The sequence below is a fragment of the Chlamydotis macqueenii genome, chromosome 9 (genome assembly GCF_036417535.1).
Source record: "Chlamydotis macqueenii isolate bChlMac1 chromosome 9, bChlMac1.mat, whole genome shotgun sequence".
Classification (NCBI taxonomy): Eukaryota; Metazoa; Chordata; class Aves; order Otidiformes; family Otididae; genus Chlamydotis; species Chlamydotis macqueenii.
In genome coordinates, this window is record NC_141564.1 from 22,617,329 (window position 1) to 22,636,718 (window position 19,390).

Below are 19,390 nucleotides of genomic sequence, written 5' to 3' on the forward strand. Positions count from 1 at the left end.
GACCTCCATTCTAAGACACGCCTGGGGAACACAGGCTGAGGGAGGCATTTCTTAGGTTGCTGTGGTCTGTCCCAGTGCTATCTGCTAGAAGTTATAAGATTAGAACACTGCTCCCGTGGGACCTGGATATTTAAGGGTCAGAGGACAATCCCAAGCAAAGCCGAGCAATTCACAGTATTTGTTTTTGAGGTTAACACACAGAGGCCTAATATAAATGTTTTATTTAAAGTAAAAAGTGTGCACAAATAAAGGGAGTGATTACACGACAACATTCAGGACCATATTCCATATGAAACAGGAAAATAGTAGTGACAATATTAACTAACAGAGCACCCATAAGAATCCAACTCTTATACAAAAAGGAGGTTACTCCACATAAATACATCATGCTTCTGAGGCAGACACTTTCTCCGAAAGACAAAGCCTACTGCACTGGACTGTTTACACCCAATGTCCCTTCTCAATATTTGTGACAGTTGCTATATGCTTAACAATGGAAAAATAACAGTTAATATCATGGCACTTTGGAGAAAATTAAAATATAAAAATGGATTTACAGTCATTTAAGATGTTTGTCACTTATCTCAGTGACATTCTTAATGGTTAGGTAAGCAAACAGAAAAAGCATCTTTTCTGTGACATTATCTATAAAAAACCCCAACTTTTGTTTTAAGCACAAAAGACAGTGTTTTACTCCATTACTCTTCTGTGATGAACACCAGAAATGCCCTTCCTTACATAAAGCCATTTTCCTTAATACTCCATATGAAATTAAGCCACGGTAGAGACAAGGCTTTTCTCGTTTCCTTTAAGTAACTTCCAAGTTTAATATCAGCTAAGTTCTGATGTCTAAACCAGTCATGCGGGTGTAGAAGTCAGAGGCTAAACAATTAATCACAATTTTAAAACTGCATGTAAACAGTTAACTTGACATGAACTAAATGTGCTGAAGCTATCTACTCTTTAAACATAGGTTTACTCTGATATTTTACATTTTTAAATACACAAGTTGAGTTTAAGGGAATTTGACTTCTAACAGTGTTCAATGCTTCCCTGCAACTGAGGCCCCTCCAATCACCTCCCAGTTTTGAAAACTCAGCCCAATACTTAGGAGTTTCCTATTTTCATTGCAAAGAAAAATACAAACTAAATATCATACCATGACACTACTGTGTATTTGTGCATTCTCTCTCCTCTAAGCTAACATGTAAGTTAAAAACACATACTCTGAAGATTTGTGCTCTGCATTTACAGTGTTGCCATACAAGGATTTTCAAGGAGAGACACTGACCAAGCAGAAGTCTTATTAAAAGCTTCAGGTAAGGTTTGCTAACTTGTGCTTCCAGATACTCAGATCTGCTCTCAGTAACACTTAACTTGCCTTACAACTCTTACTATAACACAGATTCTTTTCTTCAATGTCTCTTAATCCCTTTTCTCCAAAATTAAAAAAAAAAAAAAAAAAAACAAAAATGGTACATTTGGCATTTCTTCAGCCTAAGACATTCCAAACTACTCCTCAAACATTAAAAATAAGAATTATCTGTGCTGTATATTATACTGTTTACTAACATGAAATGTAAGAATCACATCTCCCAAAAGCCCTAGTTTGAACCGTTCTTGTTCAGTTGCCTCACCATTAACTTTCAGTCTACTACCAACATGTAAGGTTTGATTGTGATTATAAATCACAATCTGAAGCGAAGAAGTTAAGGGAGTCATTGTGGACAGCACCTATTTTTTTTTCTAGATGTGCTTTTTCCACTGGCAAAGTGGAATGCATTTCCAACAGTATGGCAGTAAGGTTAAAAAAAGGAACAATGCCCTTATCTAGGCCATAGCTGTAATGTATGCAGTTCTGATACAGTTAAGACAGCAAGTGTAAAAGCAATAAATAATAGCATGAGGTTCTACATCTATCAATATTAGCTGCCCATTACTGCTAAATTACACTCTACAGATTTTAACTTTTCAAAGTATTAATTGAATTCCATTTATTTAAACTGACACTTTATACCATGTACAACCCTCATGGAAAGGGACAGGCTCAGAAAGGCACTCTCTGTGTATCTGTGTACAATTCCCACTGTCTAATTTCGGAGCAAAGTCTATTGATTCTAATATTGAGTTAATAATTTCCTTTTGGATAGGATCAATTTACCCTATGAAAGCAGCCATTCTTGACCTATTCAGTTTACAAATCTGCTCTCCTTGCTGTCATTTCAATCTGAAGGGTAATAACATAGCTCTAACTTCTAAGTCTAAGCAGAACAGGGAAATCAGATGTCTAGACAGAAGAGATTTAAAACTAAACTACAGAAGTTATAAGGTCTTACTTGTCTTACTTAATTATATTGTATTACATCCCCTAAAGCAATTTGTATTCTTAAAGCAGTAAGAAAACTTTCCTTTATCAGAACGCTGTATTGGCAGATTATACAGCCAGACCCATTGCTCAGTAAGGAGCCCTAGAGACCAACTTCTGTATTAAAATTCAAGTTTGGCAAGACTGTTGGAAAATTTAACATTTTAAATCTGGCAGCTGAAGGTTCAGCATAACAACTGTCCTGGACAACAATTAATACAAAAAGAAAATTAGTGAGTAATTCACACTAGGTGGCAAGGGTAAGATGTTCAGTTACTCATTTTACGCAAGCGCATCCAAATGAAGAGATGCTTATCCATGCAGAAACAAACAGAGTAACAATTGGCACAGTCCAGAAATGGAGAATTCAGACACATTCCTCAGCTGACATCAAAAGAGGATTTATATATTCAAAGCCTTCAAATTCAGACTGGTCAATCTTCTTCACAATATCACTATTAAGATTAAAAAACAGTCATTAGTTCAGCAAAATTAAAAAGGTAACAGTACTGATAGTTTGTCTAAAAATTTAGACCTGTACAGCAGATTGTAATTGAGAACACGTCCCTTCTCTCTTTTGTCCCTCTCTATCCTTACAGTCACCACTTTTTTTTTTTTTTTTTCAGCCTCTATAATGGTAACAAAACACAAAATCAGTCAGGAGCAGTGACTGGGCTGCTCCCACACACGTATTCTCCCCACAGAGCAATCTGCAAGGTTTGTAGTTTTAAAACTTTCCAAAAACAGTCAGTTTTGTAAAAAACTGAAAATATTAGGATGTGATAGATACTGCACCTGCATTAGCAACTTTTCTAAACTTTACTTGTACGTTGTGCATTTAGAAAGGGATGAAGGACGTTGGATCTCAGACCTAATTAAGATGCACAGGTAACATTTAATATTCACCGATTGTGTTTACATGCTAAATGAACATTATACAAAACCCTAGAAAAATTCCTAAAATGCAAACAGCACTGGCTAAGTCAAACTAGAAAGGCCCTCCCCTCCTCATCCCAAATCAGGGCCTCTCAGGAGTAAGGAATCACAAATCCACTACCAAAATGAAACACATTATCATGCATTTTATCAAGGCTTTTCCGCCAGGACAACCTCACTTGACTACCAGCTATTTAAAATACCCAAAACTAGCCAAACAAAGCATCTTCTCTTGTACAGAACATCCAAGATAAATTCAATCTAAATGCAATATTCTAGAAATATCATGCCTTAAAAGTAATGCAAAAATAAAGCACTTGACAAAACAGATCTTTTCCATCACACGTTAATTTCTTGCAGATGATACCACTAAAACTTGTAAATAGCACTTATTCATTTTCCCTTAAACTAAGATTCTTTATAGCAACTTTCCCACTGTTAGTTGATTTTTACATCATGCCAGAGTACAACACTTAATCCAGTCATACAGAGTCTACCATGAGGACACATAACAGAATTTTCTCCAAACTAACACAAGAAAATGTTACTTACCAATTTATGTATACTCTATGTTCTACAACTACAGTTATTAAATGAAGTTTTATAACCCCTTCACTGACTTATCAGAACTTCTTAAATTCGACATTACTTACTCATCATCTGGAGTGAGTTGCACAGGTTCGTTGGTGAATTGGGAATCAAAGTTATCCAGACCAAATTCTCCAGATATATTTGGTTTAAATGGAGGCACCACTTGCTTTTGCTCCATCTAAGAATAAATGCACTTAGTGACACCAAGAACGAGTTACAACTACTGAATTATTTTTAAACAAGGTTGGAAATCACTATTAAGTTTCTTTTGTATATTCTATTAATCTACTGTACGTAAAAGGGTTAGAAGATTCTGTATTGTCGTTATGATACATCATATGTTAAGAGCTTAAGGTTTTTGAGCTTAAGATCATCTCTCATGCTCAAAGCAAGTTGTCAAGCTATCACTGTATATAAAGAAAATAAGCCAAGCCAGTGGGCATTCACGTACCAGATCCCAATCAACATTGCGAAAGAATGGATGTCCCTGGATATCTGCAAATCCTGTTTGAGGATGGCAGCCTAAACGTTCCTTTGGATCCTGTGCAAGGAAGAAAATATTTCTAAATGGGTGCCGTGGCCTATACATAAATAAAATGCAAATGTTACACATTCTGTGAGAAACGAAACACCAGAGTTACAGTGAACACTGAAGAACTAAATTAGTGTTACTGATTTTGGAAATTGTTCCAATTTACTGTCTGAAATAGGCATAAATATATGGAAGCCTTTAACAAAATTTTATATAAACAACCCAGCCATCTATCTACGCTTTTATTCAGACCTGTTTAAACACACCATATGTTTCACAGCAAACTTGGTTAGACTACAAGTGAATTTGATTCTTCCCCTTGTGCACCCTTCCTCACCACTCCCTGAGCAGACTGACTACACCAGGCAGTCACACTGGGGTAGTAACTGCAGGTTACTGATAAATATGGTGGAAAGAAGATTATTTTAACAAGACAATTCCATCTCCATGTGCACGTATGCACACACTACCAAGGAGTTAAAACAGAAGCCGTATTCTTGAACAGTAGTACTTTCTTAGAATAATTTACCCAAATCTGGTTTCTCCTGTACCTTTTTCTCCCCACGCATGTAACAGCCACTAAATAAAGGCCAGCGTGTGCTCAGACTAGTCCACTACCACATCTGCACCTTTTGACTCTCACGCTAGTTAGCTACCAGCGAACGGTGAGCCTCTGTGTTTCCCTCAACGAAGTCATCAGAAGTTGCCAAAGTGCAAAGCTGCTTCTCTTTAAGAACCAAAAAAAAAAAATAAATCTGCTAAGTTTGTCCAGTTCTCCACAGTAAATAAATCATTTGGAGCATTTCTATGCTTTTCTATTTGAAACTTACTCATGATCCCAGCCTGAGAATCCGGAGCTTCAGATTTTAAGACAAATACCTAGAATAGGTCCCCCAGCCCCAGTGACATTCTGCTTTAGGCTCACACCTTTTCTACCTTGTTTCTGTACATGGCAGATAAAGCATGTCTGCTACACATCAATTACCCAACAGCTTTTACAAAAAAAACAATTGCTCTTGAGAAGTCTTAAATAGTCCCCTTTAGTTCTTACCTTATTAAGGAAACTCTTTAGAACACCCGCTGCTTTAACAGAAAGGGATCGGGGAATTCGGATCTGTTTTTCCAAAATTACTGAAAGAAAACAAAGTTTGTATCAGCCTTTGCATATTTAAAGTTCTATTAAAGGTAAGTAGAAACAAAGCACTGAAGTGTAGGAACACTCATGGCACTGACCTTGGAAAAGATAATCTTCTGTGTTCTGATCAGGATTGTCAGAACTCCCAACAATATCAAATGGTGACCGGCCTGCCATCATTTCAAACATAAGCACACCAAGTGCCCACCAGTCTACGCTGAAGCCTAGAATTCAGAGGGAGAAAACACCACTGAAGATATTTTGGAGCAAAAATACCAACACTTTTGGGGCTAAAGACAGACGTGTTTTGAGAAGAAAGAATGAGTTCAAAAATGTAAGTATTGCCAGTCTTTCTGATTATCTGAACACAGGAGAGGTAAGGATTGTACGAGGCATTACTTGGTTCATTATGTGCGCAATATTTTGTACAAGGAAAGGAAATACAAGGAAAAGGAAATGCAAAAAGTTTAAAGGTTAGTGCTAGGACCTTAACAAAGGTTTAGATAATATTTAAGCCTAGCCATTACTAACCAAAAATGCGTTATCCAGGGCGGGGGGTAAGGACAAGGAGGAAGTATGTGATTCTTAATAGTAGCAAGACAGTAATTTATGGAGCTAAGCGTATCTATGGTACTATTCACTGCTAAAGAAAAATTCCAATAGCTAGGCTGGGACTGATATAATCTAGTTGGCCTAGAAAGTTTGTGATAAGGAAGGAGGATGTGAACCCAGTCTGAAAGAGACATTCAATCGAAATAAGATGGTAGATTTAAAAAAAAATACATATGCTTTTTTAAAAATAGGAACTAATTGTAGAACTTGTTAAAATCTTAAGGGAAGAAAATAGATCAAAGATCTGCTTGGCACAGTATTAGAAGCTTAGGAAGAAAGGAAAAGTAGCAGGAAACATACACAGCAAGCCTTCTATGCCCTTGTATATATCATGCTTCAGGAATCTTGCGGACTTCCTGAACAAGCAATTGCATAGACAATTTCATTTTTAACACTGAGATTTGTGAAAGGGACATCTATCTAGGCCGTTTACAATACTATCATTGCTGCCAAATATAAAGGTCCAAAACTGAACACAATTCACAACTGCAAGTATATCACTGATAGTATCTAAAATAGTTATGAACAATAATAAATTTGGAAGACTTAAGCTATTCTTCAAGACTGATAAGAAGTATTTAAAATGTGGAAGGCAGGGTACCTCATTCGCTTGGTGTGATGTTTTTGGCCCCTCCTTTGAAGAGTTTATTTACTTTTTCAGACAGGATGCTGAATTAAGACTGATCATGTGTCTAATGGAGATTATACTTTCTACTGCTAAACAACTCCAGTAAGAAATAAGAGACAAGGTGAAAGTTATATGATACAAGTGAAAAATTCCATTTACCATAATCCTCTCCCCGAAGAATTTCAGGTGCAATATAGTTTGGAGTGCCACAGAATGTGCTGGTTGTGTCACCAGGCCTCAGACCCTCCTTTAGGAAAAGATGGGAATAAAATACTTTACAGTTATCCAAAAATCCCACACTCCCCACTCTGCTAAGAGCTTCATTTTGAATTAAATATCCTGAATAAACTGCTTCTGGTTTAGTAAGACTATACTTAAATCTGTATGTAAATTAATACAAAACACTACTTTTTTTTCAGAATTAACAGAAGTAGGTTGCATCTAGAGTCTCAAGAGGATGGCACATACCTATTGACAACATCTTTTAAAGATTTAGTTCATAAGCTCCACCACATCGCCAACAATAGGCAAGTGGAAATAACTGAGGCATGGTGGAACACCTTACATGACTGTGGTGCTGTGATGGACAGATATAAGCTTTTCAGATAAGAGCACAGGATGCAGAATCGGAGGGTTACACAAAGAAGTTGTGCAATTTTAATCCTTGGAAGTTTTCAAGACCTATTCAAACTGAATAGGGCCCTTAGTAACCTGGCCTGATCTTACAGGTTACTCTGCTCTGAGCAGGAGGCTGGATTAGACTTCCTGAGGCCCTTTCCAGTGTGTATTATTTTATACTTTTCAGTTGCTTAGCCAAAATGATAGCATTTAAAACAGTTTTAATAGATCAGCATAATGGCAATTCCACAGCAAAGTCAAACCTGTGCTCCAAGGTCTCTGTAGTGACAAAAGTTTTTCTAGAGAAAATGGGAAGTGTCACAGAATCCAAATGGGAGCAAACGTGACTGATCAACCTTTTGCTCTTTTTGAAATCAAGCTATCTTGACTATTTCAGCCTACCCCTCCCCGTCAAGTTGATACAGCAGCTTTATAAAAACATAAACAGTATATATATGTAGCCTGTGCACTTTGGCATTTTTCTTTCCTCCATTTGTAGAAGTGGAATGAGCATACAGCCCATCTGCACTGTGCATAAATGAGTACCTTGAAATTTCACATTTTTAAGTCTCTCCATCTTTTCGTTTATGAAAATCTCTTAATTGTTGATTTTACTGTCAATAAGGAACTAGAGCTTACCTTGCACATGCCATAATCTGTGAGCTTAATATGCCCTTCAGAATCTAATAGCACATTATCCAGTTTTAAATCTCTGTAGATTATCCCTCGTTCATGTAAATAGTTCAACGCTAGACTGATTTCAGCAGAATAAAACCTAGTGTAGAAAGAGATACTGCTTACTCACGTAATCAAAACTCAAACAACAATGACTTAGTCTCAGTAGTATGATACTTTTCTAAATTTAACTCCATGTATTCTATTATTTTTCATCAGAAAAGTGGCTAAGTTGTTTATAATCATACAAATGTTTCTATCCACAGTCACTCAAAAATTATTTTTAATTAATACAAATGTCTACTGAAATCATCCCTTCCATCTCACGATCTGAGATGAAGCATATGCACCAAGAACTCAGCATTTGTCTGGACAGCTGGTAGCGTTTGTTGTAAGAGAAACACACTGATATCATTAGACATTTAAAAAAATACCACAAAAGTGTTTTTCTAGGGAAAAAAAAAATTCAGAGTCAGATTGAAGTAATCTAGGGTAATACTAATGCAAACAATACCTAAGTGCTTCCAATTACAGTTCCTCCTTGAAACAAAAATACGGTAGCTTGCAGCATTAAAATGAGGATGCAGTTTCACTTTTCTTAAATCCTTAACATCTGGAGAGGATTTGCTAGCTCATCATCATAAGCTCTGCACTGCTGCACTGTGTCAGAAAACCAACTGTTTTGATGCAAGAAATCTGAAAGCAGACATACCTGGCATGCTCCTCTGGCAGCTTTCTCTGTCTCTGCATATGAAACATTAGGTCTCCTCCATTTACATACTCTATAACAAAGAATAACCTGAAACACACAGGAGTTTGTTACAAATGATTGTACACAAGGCTGAAAGAGGTTTGAGATGTTACAGGTCTGTTATCAAACAATACCAATTCAACTCCTCTCATCTCCCTGGTAACATGGCTGGTTTCACCATTTTCCCTCCCTTTGAATAAATTCCCAAAGTTAAAAATCAAGTACAGGAAGTTTCTCTACGTAATTACTTTATTGCTAAAGGAAAGTAAATAATCCTTCCCACACTCCTAATTCATTACAGCTACTGCTTGTTATTATATATGCGACTATATAAATAGATTCATATCAGTTTCTATGCATAAACCAGAACAATAATTAATTCTTTCTCATTTTCCTTGTTGATTCCTTTAATCTCTTTTGTTTGTGGTTAATACTATTAGCGTATTACAAATATTCTTTCTTTTTGGTTCCCTCCACTAGCTTGTCACCTTTTCAAACAGCAAGGATGTTGTTTAAATATACAACAGCTATATTTTATATACACTGAAAATTATTACTTTATAGAACAGTACTTTATTTGCCTACTGCAATCTCTTCTCCCATATATAAACACACATGAAAATAATAATTTTCATCTCCATTAACTCTGTTTTCCTTTCCAAATTTCAGGTACTATTTTCTGAGTCTTGCTCACAGACTAGTCCTCAGAGAGTCCATGCAAGTTTGAGGTTTTCCTCATTTTTTGTACTTCTGATTTGTCCCTCCCTAAACCCCTTTTTTCCTCCCATTCTAGGTTCCGTCTTCAACCTCATATTCTTAAGGCTTTTTTCTGCTAGCTGCACCTCTCTTCCTGTCCAGAACCCTTCCCATCATACAGGATGCTTCATCACCACTAAGGAGGGCAACTTCCCCGTAATCAGGATAGCCAGAGGAAAGCTGAGTTCTCTGTGCAAATGAGAGGAAAAAGGGAAACAGAGCAAGATGGACTCAATATTTATGGTTGGACTCGATGATCTTAAAGGTCTTTTCCAACCTAAATGGTTCTACGATTCTACTAGTACTTTACATTCTTTTGCATCTTCCCAATCTGAAAAGTTTAGATGATGAACATGGCCTTTTGCTCATAAAATGCTACAGCTATTTACAGCGCATTGACTCCCTACCTACCTAACATTTAATGCTTTAAATAGGCCTTTGAAGTGCCTAACAGTATGAAGTATTTTTTGAATAAGACTGTCTTCTTATCATCTCGTGACCTTTACCTGCTTTCTGTCTGGAAGCAAGAGTGTAGTCCAACAAGAAAGGGATGATTTGAAGCCTGTTCAAAGACGTGTTTCTCTGTCTGAACCCAATCAATATCCTATTTATTTAAGAAAAGCGACAGTCAGAAAAGGATTGTTGCACTTCCAAGGTCAAGTATTAATGACAGTTAACGGAAAGATATGCAAGTGTTTTGCCGTCCTCATTTTACTTGCAGGAAGTTAAATACAATATAGTTCTCCAATGTGAAGTAAGACAATTTAGCATACTCATGCAGACAAATGTAAAGTAGCATCAAGAAATGTAGAAGAAATCAATGGCAGACCAAGAATGCAAAAGCTCTTGGATAGGAAACTGCAGTCAGTAAAGTCTTTTCAGAGTAGCCTAAAGAAACACAAGGGAAATCTTCAGCAACAATAGGTGCAGTTTAGCAGTTTAATACTGCAGTTTCTGATTAGTTTCCACTAATCACTATATAAGCTACAAGCAAATTATCAAGATGGAGATCCGACTTAAAGAGCAATTAAAATAACATTGCGAGTCTTCCTTTCTGTCAAAAAGCAAATGTGAACATAGGAAAACCAGACTCCACCCATTTCCTTTTCAGACCAGCAAGCTAACACATCAGGAGTATTGTATAGTATGTATAAGAAACTACACGTATAATTTTCAATTAGTGTTGTAGACCCAGAAGCCCAGCTGCCACCTTTTGGCAGGTACTGAAGCTCTTTGGAAGAGTTGTCTGATTTACTGATAAAATCTTGCCTACCTCATCATCATTGACGAGCTCTTTCTTCACCACTTTCATTGCATAAATCCGTTCTGTTTTCTTCAATCGAACAAGCAGTACTTTAGCATAACTGCCTCTTCCTATAACTCGGAGCAAATCAAAATCCTGAAGACCCAGACTGGAAGAAGCCTTGCCGCTTTCTCTAATGCTCATTGCCTTTTAGTAAAGATAGTTTGAAATGAGTAAGCAGGCTTGCTAATTTTAACAACTGCAAAAGTTAGCATTTCAAACAGAACAGCAGAATTAATATAAACAACTGATTCAATTAACATTTGTTTTTCTTAAAACTGCACTCTCCTGGAAAGGAATGTGAGAGGGGAAAGGAAGGAGGCAGAGACTTGGCAGATAAAAACAAATTAAACCGGAGGAGTTTGCATATCTGTAGTTTCTAAATCAAAGCACATCTCAACTCAAGGTTCAAAATAACACAGCTTGCAAGCCATACATGCATACACCTGAGTGAGCAACCCAAATGTGCTTTATGTACTAGTTTGCAATTTGTGACAAATTAAATTACTAAAATTTTGAAATTCAGAGACACAAGCTGCAAGATCTCTGAATACAGTTAGCGTGACTATGATACTTTACCTCTTTTTCTTCACCAACGTGGTCCAAGCTCTCATGACTTGAGGGATTGTACGGAATCACTAGAGGTGCAAGAAAAACTATTAGACTGATGCAACACAACAGTATTTTGTTTTGCCTTAAAATTTTCACACACAAGAACTCAAGAGATTTTTTTTTGCAATACTGCATTAAATAATAAGTTATAGTTAATATAAACCCCTGTAATTATATTTGAGGATCTCTTCAGATTAATCTTGACTCCAACACAAAGAGAATCTTGTGCAGAACAGTGGTTTGTTTGGTTTTAAACTGATCATTGTCTATATTCAAACCCAAATGTTAGGATCATCACTCCCAGTTGCTACAAGAATGAACTTGTTTGGCTTCCCATCGAGGAGAAACTCTGCTAATTCTGTTAAGGAGGTTTTTTTGTCTGTTTGTTTGATCAGAGCATTTAAAGTACACAGCTTACTGATGGAAAAATGTGGCTGACAGTCTAAATTCTTCCTTTTCAGTCAAGTTTCTCAAACTGATAAGATATTGAAAACTGAGGAATTTTTCTATTTATATCCTCCTTATCATTAAGAAGCTGCCTTATTTTTCTCGTTCTATGAACAAAATAAGGCTTTTAAAATTACAGTTATTCTGTTTCATTTTAAAACCTGAGGTTCACGTTTCAGCAACTTACAGTGATTTAAAGAAAAGTTATCGACCTTACCTGATTCTACATTATCTGAATGCACTGATGATGGATCCATAGGCATTATTGGTTCCTGCAAATAGGCAAAGGATTTTTGTAACAGACTGACCAAGTGAGAGAGATATTATTGTAGAGACAATAAATGAAACATATGATCCTTGAGGAATGTAATCTAGCTACTTTTTAACTTGCTTAGTCAACACAGTTACTGCTCTACTGCTCTAATCCATACACAATTTAAAAAAAAAAAAATTAAAAAAAAAACCCCCAAAAAACCCCAAAACAAACAAAAAAAAAAACAACCCAAAAAACCCCAAACCACCACAGTCCTCATTTTACCCATTTTCCAGAAGTTAGGACACACTTCCAGAAGCTGTTGAAGTGACAACTTAGTACAACAGAGAAAAGTAGTATAGTAGATGAGAAATGAGACAGAAAAGCTCAAGTACTTCAGCAGTACATATATTACTCAAATGAATTCACAAAATGTAGACTTGTAGATGTCTGCTTGTAATATTAAACCAGGAGCAGTACTCATCTAAATTTTTCTGGGGACTTCAGAACTACAGATTGAATTCCTTGGGAGAAAAGTCAAAACTTCTGCACTTCATTTTCCTTTTCTGTAAAACGGGAAATAATCTAACAGAAGTTTAGAGAATTTATTTTACCTGTACCTCACTTTGAGGATGCAAAATAGTGTAGGTGTGTGTGCATGCACTATGTAACCATATAGTGAAGAACAAAATAAATACCACTTATATGTTTACATTTGACACAGGAAAAATTTCAGATGTGAAAATTAGACTCCCATCTTGCCACTAAATTGCTAAGTGATTCTGAAACTTTCTTGCAAAGTGTCACAGTAACCATAAAGAATGATGTTTCACCTATTGTGATTATTTGCAGCCTATAGTTTGAAAATCATTAGTATAAAATGGGTTATTTTGTTTGATTGGTCGGTTGTTGGTTTTTAAAGACAACTTTTCAGATAAGTTTTACTTACTGGTTGCAGCGTGTGACGGCCACATTCAATACTGACAAGTTTGTGACACTTCTTGTGAACAAGGAGTTTGCAATTGATGCATTTATATCCCTGGCGACCCAGGCCCCATATTCGGTCAGTGCAGATGGCACAATGAGCTCTCTAGAATGACAAATCAACAAAACCAATTAAAGAGCAAAACTAACCGATAAAAACTATGCAGCCACATTTTCATTAACAAAGAACACAGGACAGGTGATCAGAGAGACCCCTACTGAACCTGCCACTATACCAAGAGTCTCTATCTGAAAACTTTAAGAACTAACATGCAATCTAGAGAAGCTCAAAAATTACAACTGAGCAACAAGCAGCAACTGCTGTACAGAAAGCGTGCATCTACACGGAAAGGTGCAGGCACAGCCAGCCTCTTCCACTGCACAGGGAGGCAGAGAGACATAAGCCAACTCCAGGTCGAAACCACTGCAGCTGAATCAGCAGGCTGCTGTGACCAAGCTAATTTGCTGTGCATCTCGTCACCTCTCTGTGTAGATGAGTCCTCACATTTGTATAGAGGAAGGTAGGAGAGCAAAAGCTTCACACGTTAAACCACCAGAAAAAAGGAAATGGGAAGATCACCACTCGCTGAAGGACATTCACAAAATAACTCAAAAGAACCATGAAAACAGGGTGCCTACGAAAGCAAGATTGGAAAGTGATTAAACTATGGTGCCTTGACAGCCTTTGACCAGGAAGAGGTAAAAAAAAAATTTAAAAGAGCGCATAAGTTAGATATGAAGGATGCTCAAGATGAAGTTTAGTGGAGACAATCCCAAGCATTAAGCACACAATACACTAAGCTTAGAAAAGAAGGAAAGACTATTGAAGCTGTCAAGGAACCTGGCTTATTAAAATATTTTGGGTTTGGGTTTTGCTGTTGCTTTTTCTAAATATAACAGATACCCTTCTTGGTCCTTAGCTAATTAATTTGACCATTGCTTCTTGAAAATATTACAAATGGTTTGTTATTTTCAGTTGATTACATGCCATCAGGCTGTTTGGAGAAAGATCTCAGTTTTTCATTTAAAAGTCATGAAATAAAAGTCTGTGCATCATAAGCAAGTTCAGAGCTTTCTACTCCCAGAACTTAAAGAACTGAAATGTATTTTCAGCTCAGTCATCTAATGCCAGTGTTCAAGTTTTCCCTCTGGGAAGATTTTAAGGGAACACAGGAGCATTTATACAATTGATATCATGGTTTCAGACTATAAATAAAGTGAATTGCAACAATTTTTTTCCTTTTTAAGTTCCAGATAATTTAATAATGATTAAGTTTCATGAAACTACAGGGTTAGCATACTATAGACGAAAAACAAAAATGAGACTAAAACGACCTTGTAATTTTTGAAGGCAGTAACATTGTAATTTCAAAAAGTAAGACATCCCTGTATCATGGTTTTAAGTACCCAACAAGAGTCTCACCCTGTTAAATCGTTTGGCTTGGAAAGTGTGACCATTTGCACAATAGAGCTTTCGCCACCGGCGGGCGCCTCGGCGATAAATGGATTCTAAGAGGAAAAACATACGATTATATCCATAAAAATATAAACACAGAACTACAACATCTTCTCATGGACATTTCTGTGTAGAGTGATTTGCAGAGTAAAGTTTCACTTCTACACCTTACAGAAACACAGAAAAAGGTTCTAAGTATCTTTTTCATTTTTTTTTTAATTTTGGAGAAAATTTCAGGTAAAATATCCTGATCAACTCAAAGCTAATTCTTCTTTTCCAAAGTTAAAAGGAACAGTGGAGTCAAGAGAAGGAAAATTGCCCAAACAATACACACTCGTGTGCAAAGTACGGACCCACCTTACCTAAACTTGGGGAGGAGCTGTGGGGAAAGTGAAGGAGGAAAGAAGGTGAATTTCAGGAGCATGCCCTGATTTATAAGATTGCTTGCACAAATCCTCCAGTGTTTTAGATCCACAGCTGACACTGTTTGTTTGGATTTATTTTTTTTCTTTTTACTATTATAGGTATGTCAGGAACAAAAACTGAAAACTAGAATATACAAAATTACACTGAGTTGCAAATCTATTTCAGATTCGGTCTGCAACCTCATTTTTTCATAAAAGCAGCATTACCTATACTGTCAAAGTTAACTTTTAAGCATGCACATTCACATTCATCCAAGACTTGGATATCAAGCTGATAGATGTGTGTGTGCATGACACACATATGCTCTTTTATAAAACTTTGAGATAGAGGGGGGGAAAACCTCTTTAATGTCTAGTACATTAGCTAATATAACTTAGAGGTTTTCAGAGAATACTTCTGATAGTACCTAAACATCGATTTAAAATGAATTAACCTCAGATCTCTAAATGGTGATACGACAAGTCGTTACCATTGGCTACAAGTCTTTGTCCACATTAGTCAGCCAGCAATCTGGCAACTACCAAAAAAGACAGGAATAGGATAAAAAATTGTCACGATAGAAGAGGCAAAAGCAAGGAAAGCAGAGTGACATGGATAGTTAACAGGAATGGGAAATGCTTATTAACAATGACTCAGAAATGACAAACATTTAAGTTTAGCAAGTACAGGATGCCAAACTGTAGAATACCAAAATCTTCTAGAACAGGAAATCTGAATTCCTGGTTTTCTGTACTTCTTAACTAAAATGCCTACTTACTGTCTTCTCCTGGACAAGGCATGCCAGGCCGTTCTGGTACACAAGGAAATACTGCAAGAAAAACATTAACTTCCAATTAATCTTTATTTTGGACAGAAAATAAATCTTTGGCTTAAATGCAACACTTCTAAAAGGCATTTAACCACTTAGGAATACAGCACAGACTGCATTTTAACAAAACTTTGTGCAACAGCAGGTGAGCTGAAAGGCTGGCACAAAGCCCTTTGCTAGACATAGCAGTGATTCACATGAGAAAAATGACAAAAAGCAGAGTAAACTAAGTTGCTTCCTAAAGAAAATAACTAGAAACAAGCAATGATTCTGGTTTCTCCTGTGACCAGTCATCACAGCCAGTATTTGGAAATCTTTATTATAAATACATTATGTTAAAGTTTACTAACAGTGACATATGATCTTGTCTACATTAGTCATTTTTTTCACTTTATTTAGCTTCAGTAACTGTCAGAGAAGTAAAACCGGGGAGAGATAGCCCTGGTTTAATCAGAAGCTTATCAAACACAAAAATAAATGGAGAAAGGGTAGATCAAACAGCATACTAAATTAATATATACAGATACAGTGAAATATATATCAGAACAGACTACATTCTTCTTCCACTTTTTAAAAGTCTTTGTGGGAAGCTGAAAAATTGTCTCTTCCTTCCAAATGAGCTGATGGCAAACTAGATTTTTTGATCCTTTTAGGGAAGGACCACATTGAGACACTGTACTGTAACACAACTGCTAACACTCTTTCCAATCATCCCCTGCTTTTCTGCTATAATCTCTGTTAAACTGAAATCTATCTTCTAATTGTAAAAAGTTAGAAACAGTTAGAAAAATATACTGCAGAAGCTACTGTAATAGACTTAGAACCCTGAAAAATAAAAACTGAACAATTACACATGAAACAGGGGCACGATACTATTAGGTTCAAAATTAATCTGAAGTACTTAATTTTAGAAAAGTCAAACTTTTGACTAATCTAGCATCACAAACGGAGCTCAACAACTTTTTTTCCTAATATAGATGCTGCTCTAAAGCACTCAGGAATAACAAAGTGTAGGACACTGTACTATGTATCTTCAACTACCCACTGCCAGCCAGCATACGAAAGCACTTGGGATAATGAAAGAGACGGGCTGTCTTTCATTAATAAACTAACACCAAAGTATTTTTTCCTCCCTTAATTTAATAAAGAATATTGACAAAGTGCTGACAGCTAAAAAGCACAGAGCATCCTCTTGATGGAATGCCACAACAGGTTTTAATTGAGGAGGCTGGACTAGTGCAAAAAACACAGATAACACAAGGTAAAAATTCCACTTCTTCACAGGTACAAAGATGAGAAGTAAGACAGTAAATTTCACCATACCATGAATGAGAAGCTCTGAATCCTTGTTTAGTTCATACAACCGAAAGGCCTCTTCTAACTCCAGCTGAGAAGAAACTGTACATGGATCTCCTGTAGAGGAAAGAAAGAAAAAAAAGTAACAATACTACACTCAATCCAATTAGTTCTGTGCCATTCAACAGTTCCCTCACAGTCGGTTCTAAGATAATTACTGCAGCAAAAGAGAACAATATTCTTAAGTGTGGTAGAATTTATTTTTAACAGTGTTCAGAGAGTACACCTGAAAATACAACCATATTTAATGCTTTCAGCGAAAATAAAAATATGAGATATTCCCAAGAGGCAAGCAGATCATAATCACAAAATAACATTGGTTTGGTCTGCTACAAGCATGGTTACACATCCTTTCAGCACAGGAGGTGCAGATTATCTTCCTGCACCTAAAATCCTTCTAAGATTCCATTTTATTTTAGGTATTTTTAATTAGAACTCAGTCAATTCCATTTTCACAGCTGCTTCAACATCGCCACAACTTTAACCAGGAGGTTAAAGCAGAAGCAGTTAGACCTCTGGTGTTTCCTTAAACCTCAATCAAGACATTGGAAAAATCACGTAACCTAAGTGAAAACACCCCATTTTTCTGATTTTTTAACTACTACTTTCACACTCACAGGACTATCTGAAGCAAAATCCCTTAAAGAAAGAAAGGGCACCAAGCCAGGAAAAAAAAAGTGTGAGTTTGGTTGTTTTTTTCTGGTTGGTTTTTTTTTTTTTAATAGAACAATTGCAGCTTTTGTTGACCATTTGAGATGGAGCAGATTATCATACAAGCATTTGGCATGTATTTTAAAGTTTCTCTGACAAGACTGCATTGGGTTGCTTTAACAAATCCATGTTTCAGAAGTAACAGTTTAGGACTAAGGTCTCTTTGTAGATAACTACTTCATGTTTCTAAAAAAAATAACATATATCCAGAAAGGTATTTCAGAGTCATTAAACAACACTTAATTACATCAAGGCAACTTTGGCATATTGGTAGATTCAAAGCCTAGGGATGGGGTGGGTGAAGAACAAAGGAGACCAAACTAGAGATCTGCTGTACCTGAGTACAGGAGATCAGGAGCAATAAAGACCTTAAATTCCAACCTTGGTCCATACTCCTTTGGACACACAGCCCATACTTTACTTGTTTCTCAAGACGCATCTAAAGACTCCATCTGATATTTTAACTGATCTCCTGTGCCTGTCAGTGTGTGAAAACTGCTATAAAGACTTGAAAGAACAGGCATGCAACAAAATGTTTTCTTCAGTGTCTGATGTAGATTAGTAACGCTGTTCAAAATTATGCTAAAACTGAAACATTTTTAAAGCAATGTTGCAGCTGAATCATCATTGCCTCCAAGAAAGTAAATACTTCTGGTTATCAGTTCAACTTTTTTGTTCCCCCTCCACCTATAGATGTTCTGTGCAAGAATACGGGATCTATCTCTGCCTTCTCATACTCCAGCATGCGAGGAGAACAACCTTCTTTCTAGCCAAAATCCCATACAGCAAGTATACTGCCATAAGATGTTTCAAGTTTTTAGCAGAAATAGTACTTTCCATACCCTTAAGTGGTAAGCTGGTTGTGGGGTAACAGAACTGGAGGAAGGCAGAACAGTTTCCACCTCAGCTGAACTGGATCTAATCTGAAAATGTTACTGCTTTGAGTCTTCAATCAATACCGTAGTTTGAAAGCTAACAACAGTCTATTAACTATTCTTTTTGTTTTGTACTACAAGATATCAAAATTAATACAGATACTGCTACGGCTTTTCAGCAGAACCGTGCACCTAGCAGGTATGGGGATATTTAAAACTCGCCCTACAAAAGTTTTTCCAGTTAATTTGTTTCGTTTCTAATGCATCCAGTCTTTGCTATTGCTAAAAGATTAGTAATGAATTTAAACTGTTAATTGGAAGCATTCTGTCTTTATTCTTTTCTGCATGTCATAACCCTCAAAACTACTCTTTTAAACCAGCTGTAGTCATTTTTTACCATACCGCCACCTCCCTGCAATTAGCTTATCTGGACATCAAACAGCCTACCCACTGCATAAGCTCACACAGTGCAGAGCATGGGGGGAGGAGAAGGAACAACTACATTTATTCAGTCTCACAATGAAAATCAACAAACCAGTTTTTCTTCATTTGTTTCTGAC

At 36.5% G+C, this 19,390-nt stretch overlaps 1 protein-coding gene across 3 annotated transcripts in view; it reads right to left on the reverse strand.

The window, feature by feature from the left end:
* Positions 1 to 204: 204 nt before the first annotated feature.
* PRKCI (protein kinase C iota) overlaps positions 205 to 19,390 on the reverse strand; it is a 33,564-nt gene continuing 14,378 nt past the window's right edge. For all 3 annotated transcript variants that reach the window (XM_086754499.1, XM_086754500.1, XM_086754498.1), the window contains exons 3-18: positions 17,212 to 17,301; positions 15,838 to 15,888; positions 14,622 to 14,707; positions 13,164 to 13,304; positions 12,179 to 12,233; positions 11,482 to 11,540; positions 10,873 to 11,049; positions 10,106 to 10,203; positions 8,805 to 8,891; positions 8,057 to 8,192; positions 6,959 to 7,046; positions 5,658 to 5,783; positions 5,476 to 5,555; positions 4,344 to 4,433; positions 3,955 to 4,070; positions 205 to 2,820 (exon numbers count right to left, since the gene is read on the reverse strand). In XM_086754499.1, the coding sequence (XP_086610625.1) occupies positions 2,733 to 2,820; positions 3,955 to 4,070; positions 4,344 to 4,433; positions 5,476 to 5,555; positions 5,658 to 5,783; positions 6,959 to 7,046; positions 8,057 to 8,192; positions 8,805 to 8,891; positions 10,106 to 10,203; positions 10,873 to 11,049; positions 11,482 to 11,540; positions 12,179 to 12,233; positions 13,164 to 13,304; positions 14,622 to 14,707; positions 15,838 to 15,888; positions 17,212 to 17,301 (1,568 nt within the window). In that variant the 3' untranslated portion in view covers positions 205 to 2,732. The remainder of the gene's footprint in view (positions 2,821 to 3,954; positions 4,071 to 4,343; positions 4,434 to 5,475; positions 5,556 to 5,657; positions 5,784 to 6,958; positions 7,047 to 8,056; positions 8,193 to 8,804; positions 8,892 to 10,105; positions 10,204 to 10,872; positions 11,050 to 11,481; positions 11,541 to 12,178; positions 12,234 to 13,163; positions 13,305 to 14,621; positions 14,708 to 15,837; positions 15,889 to 17,211; positions 17,302 to 19,390) is intronic.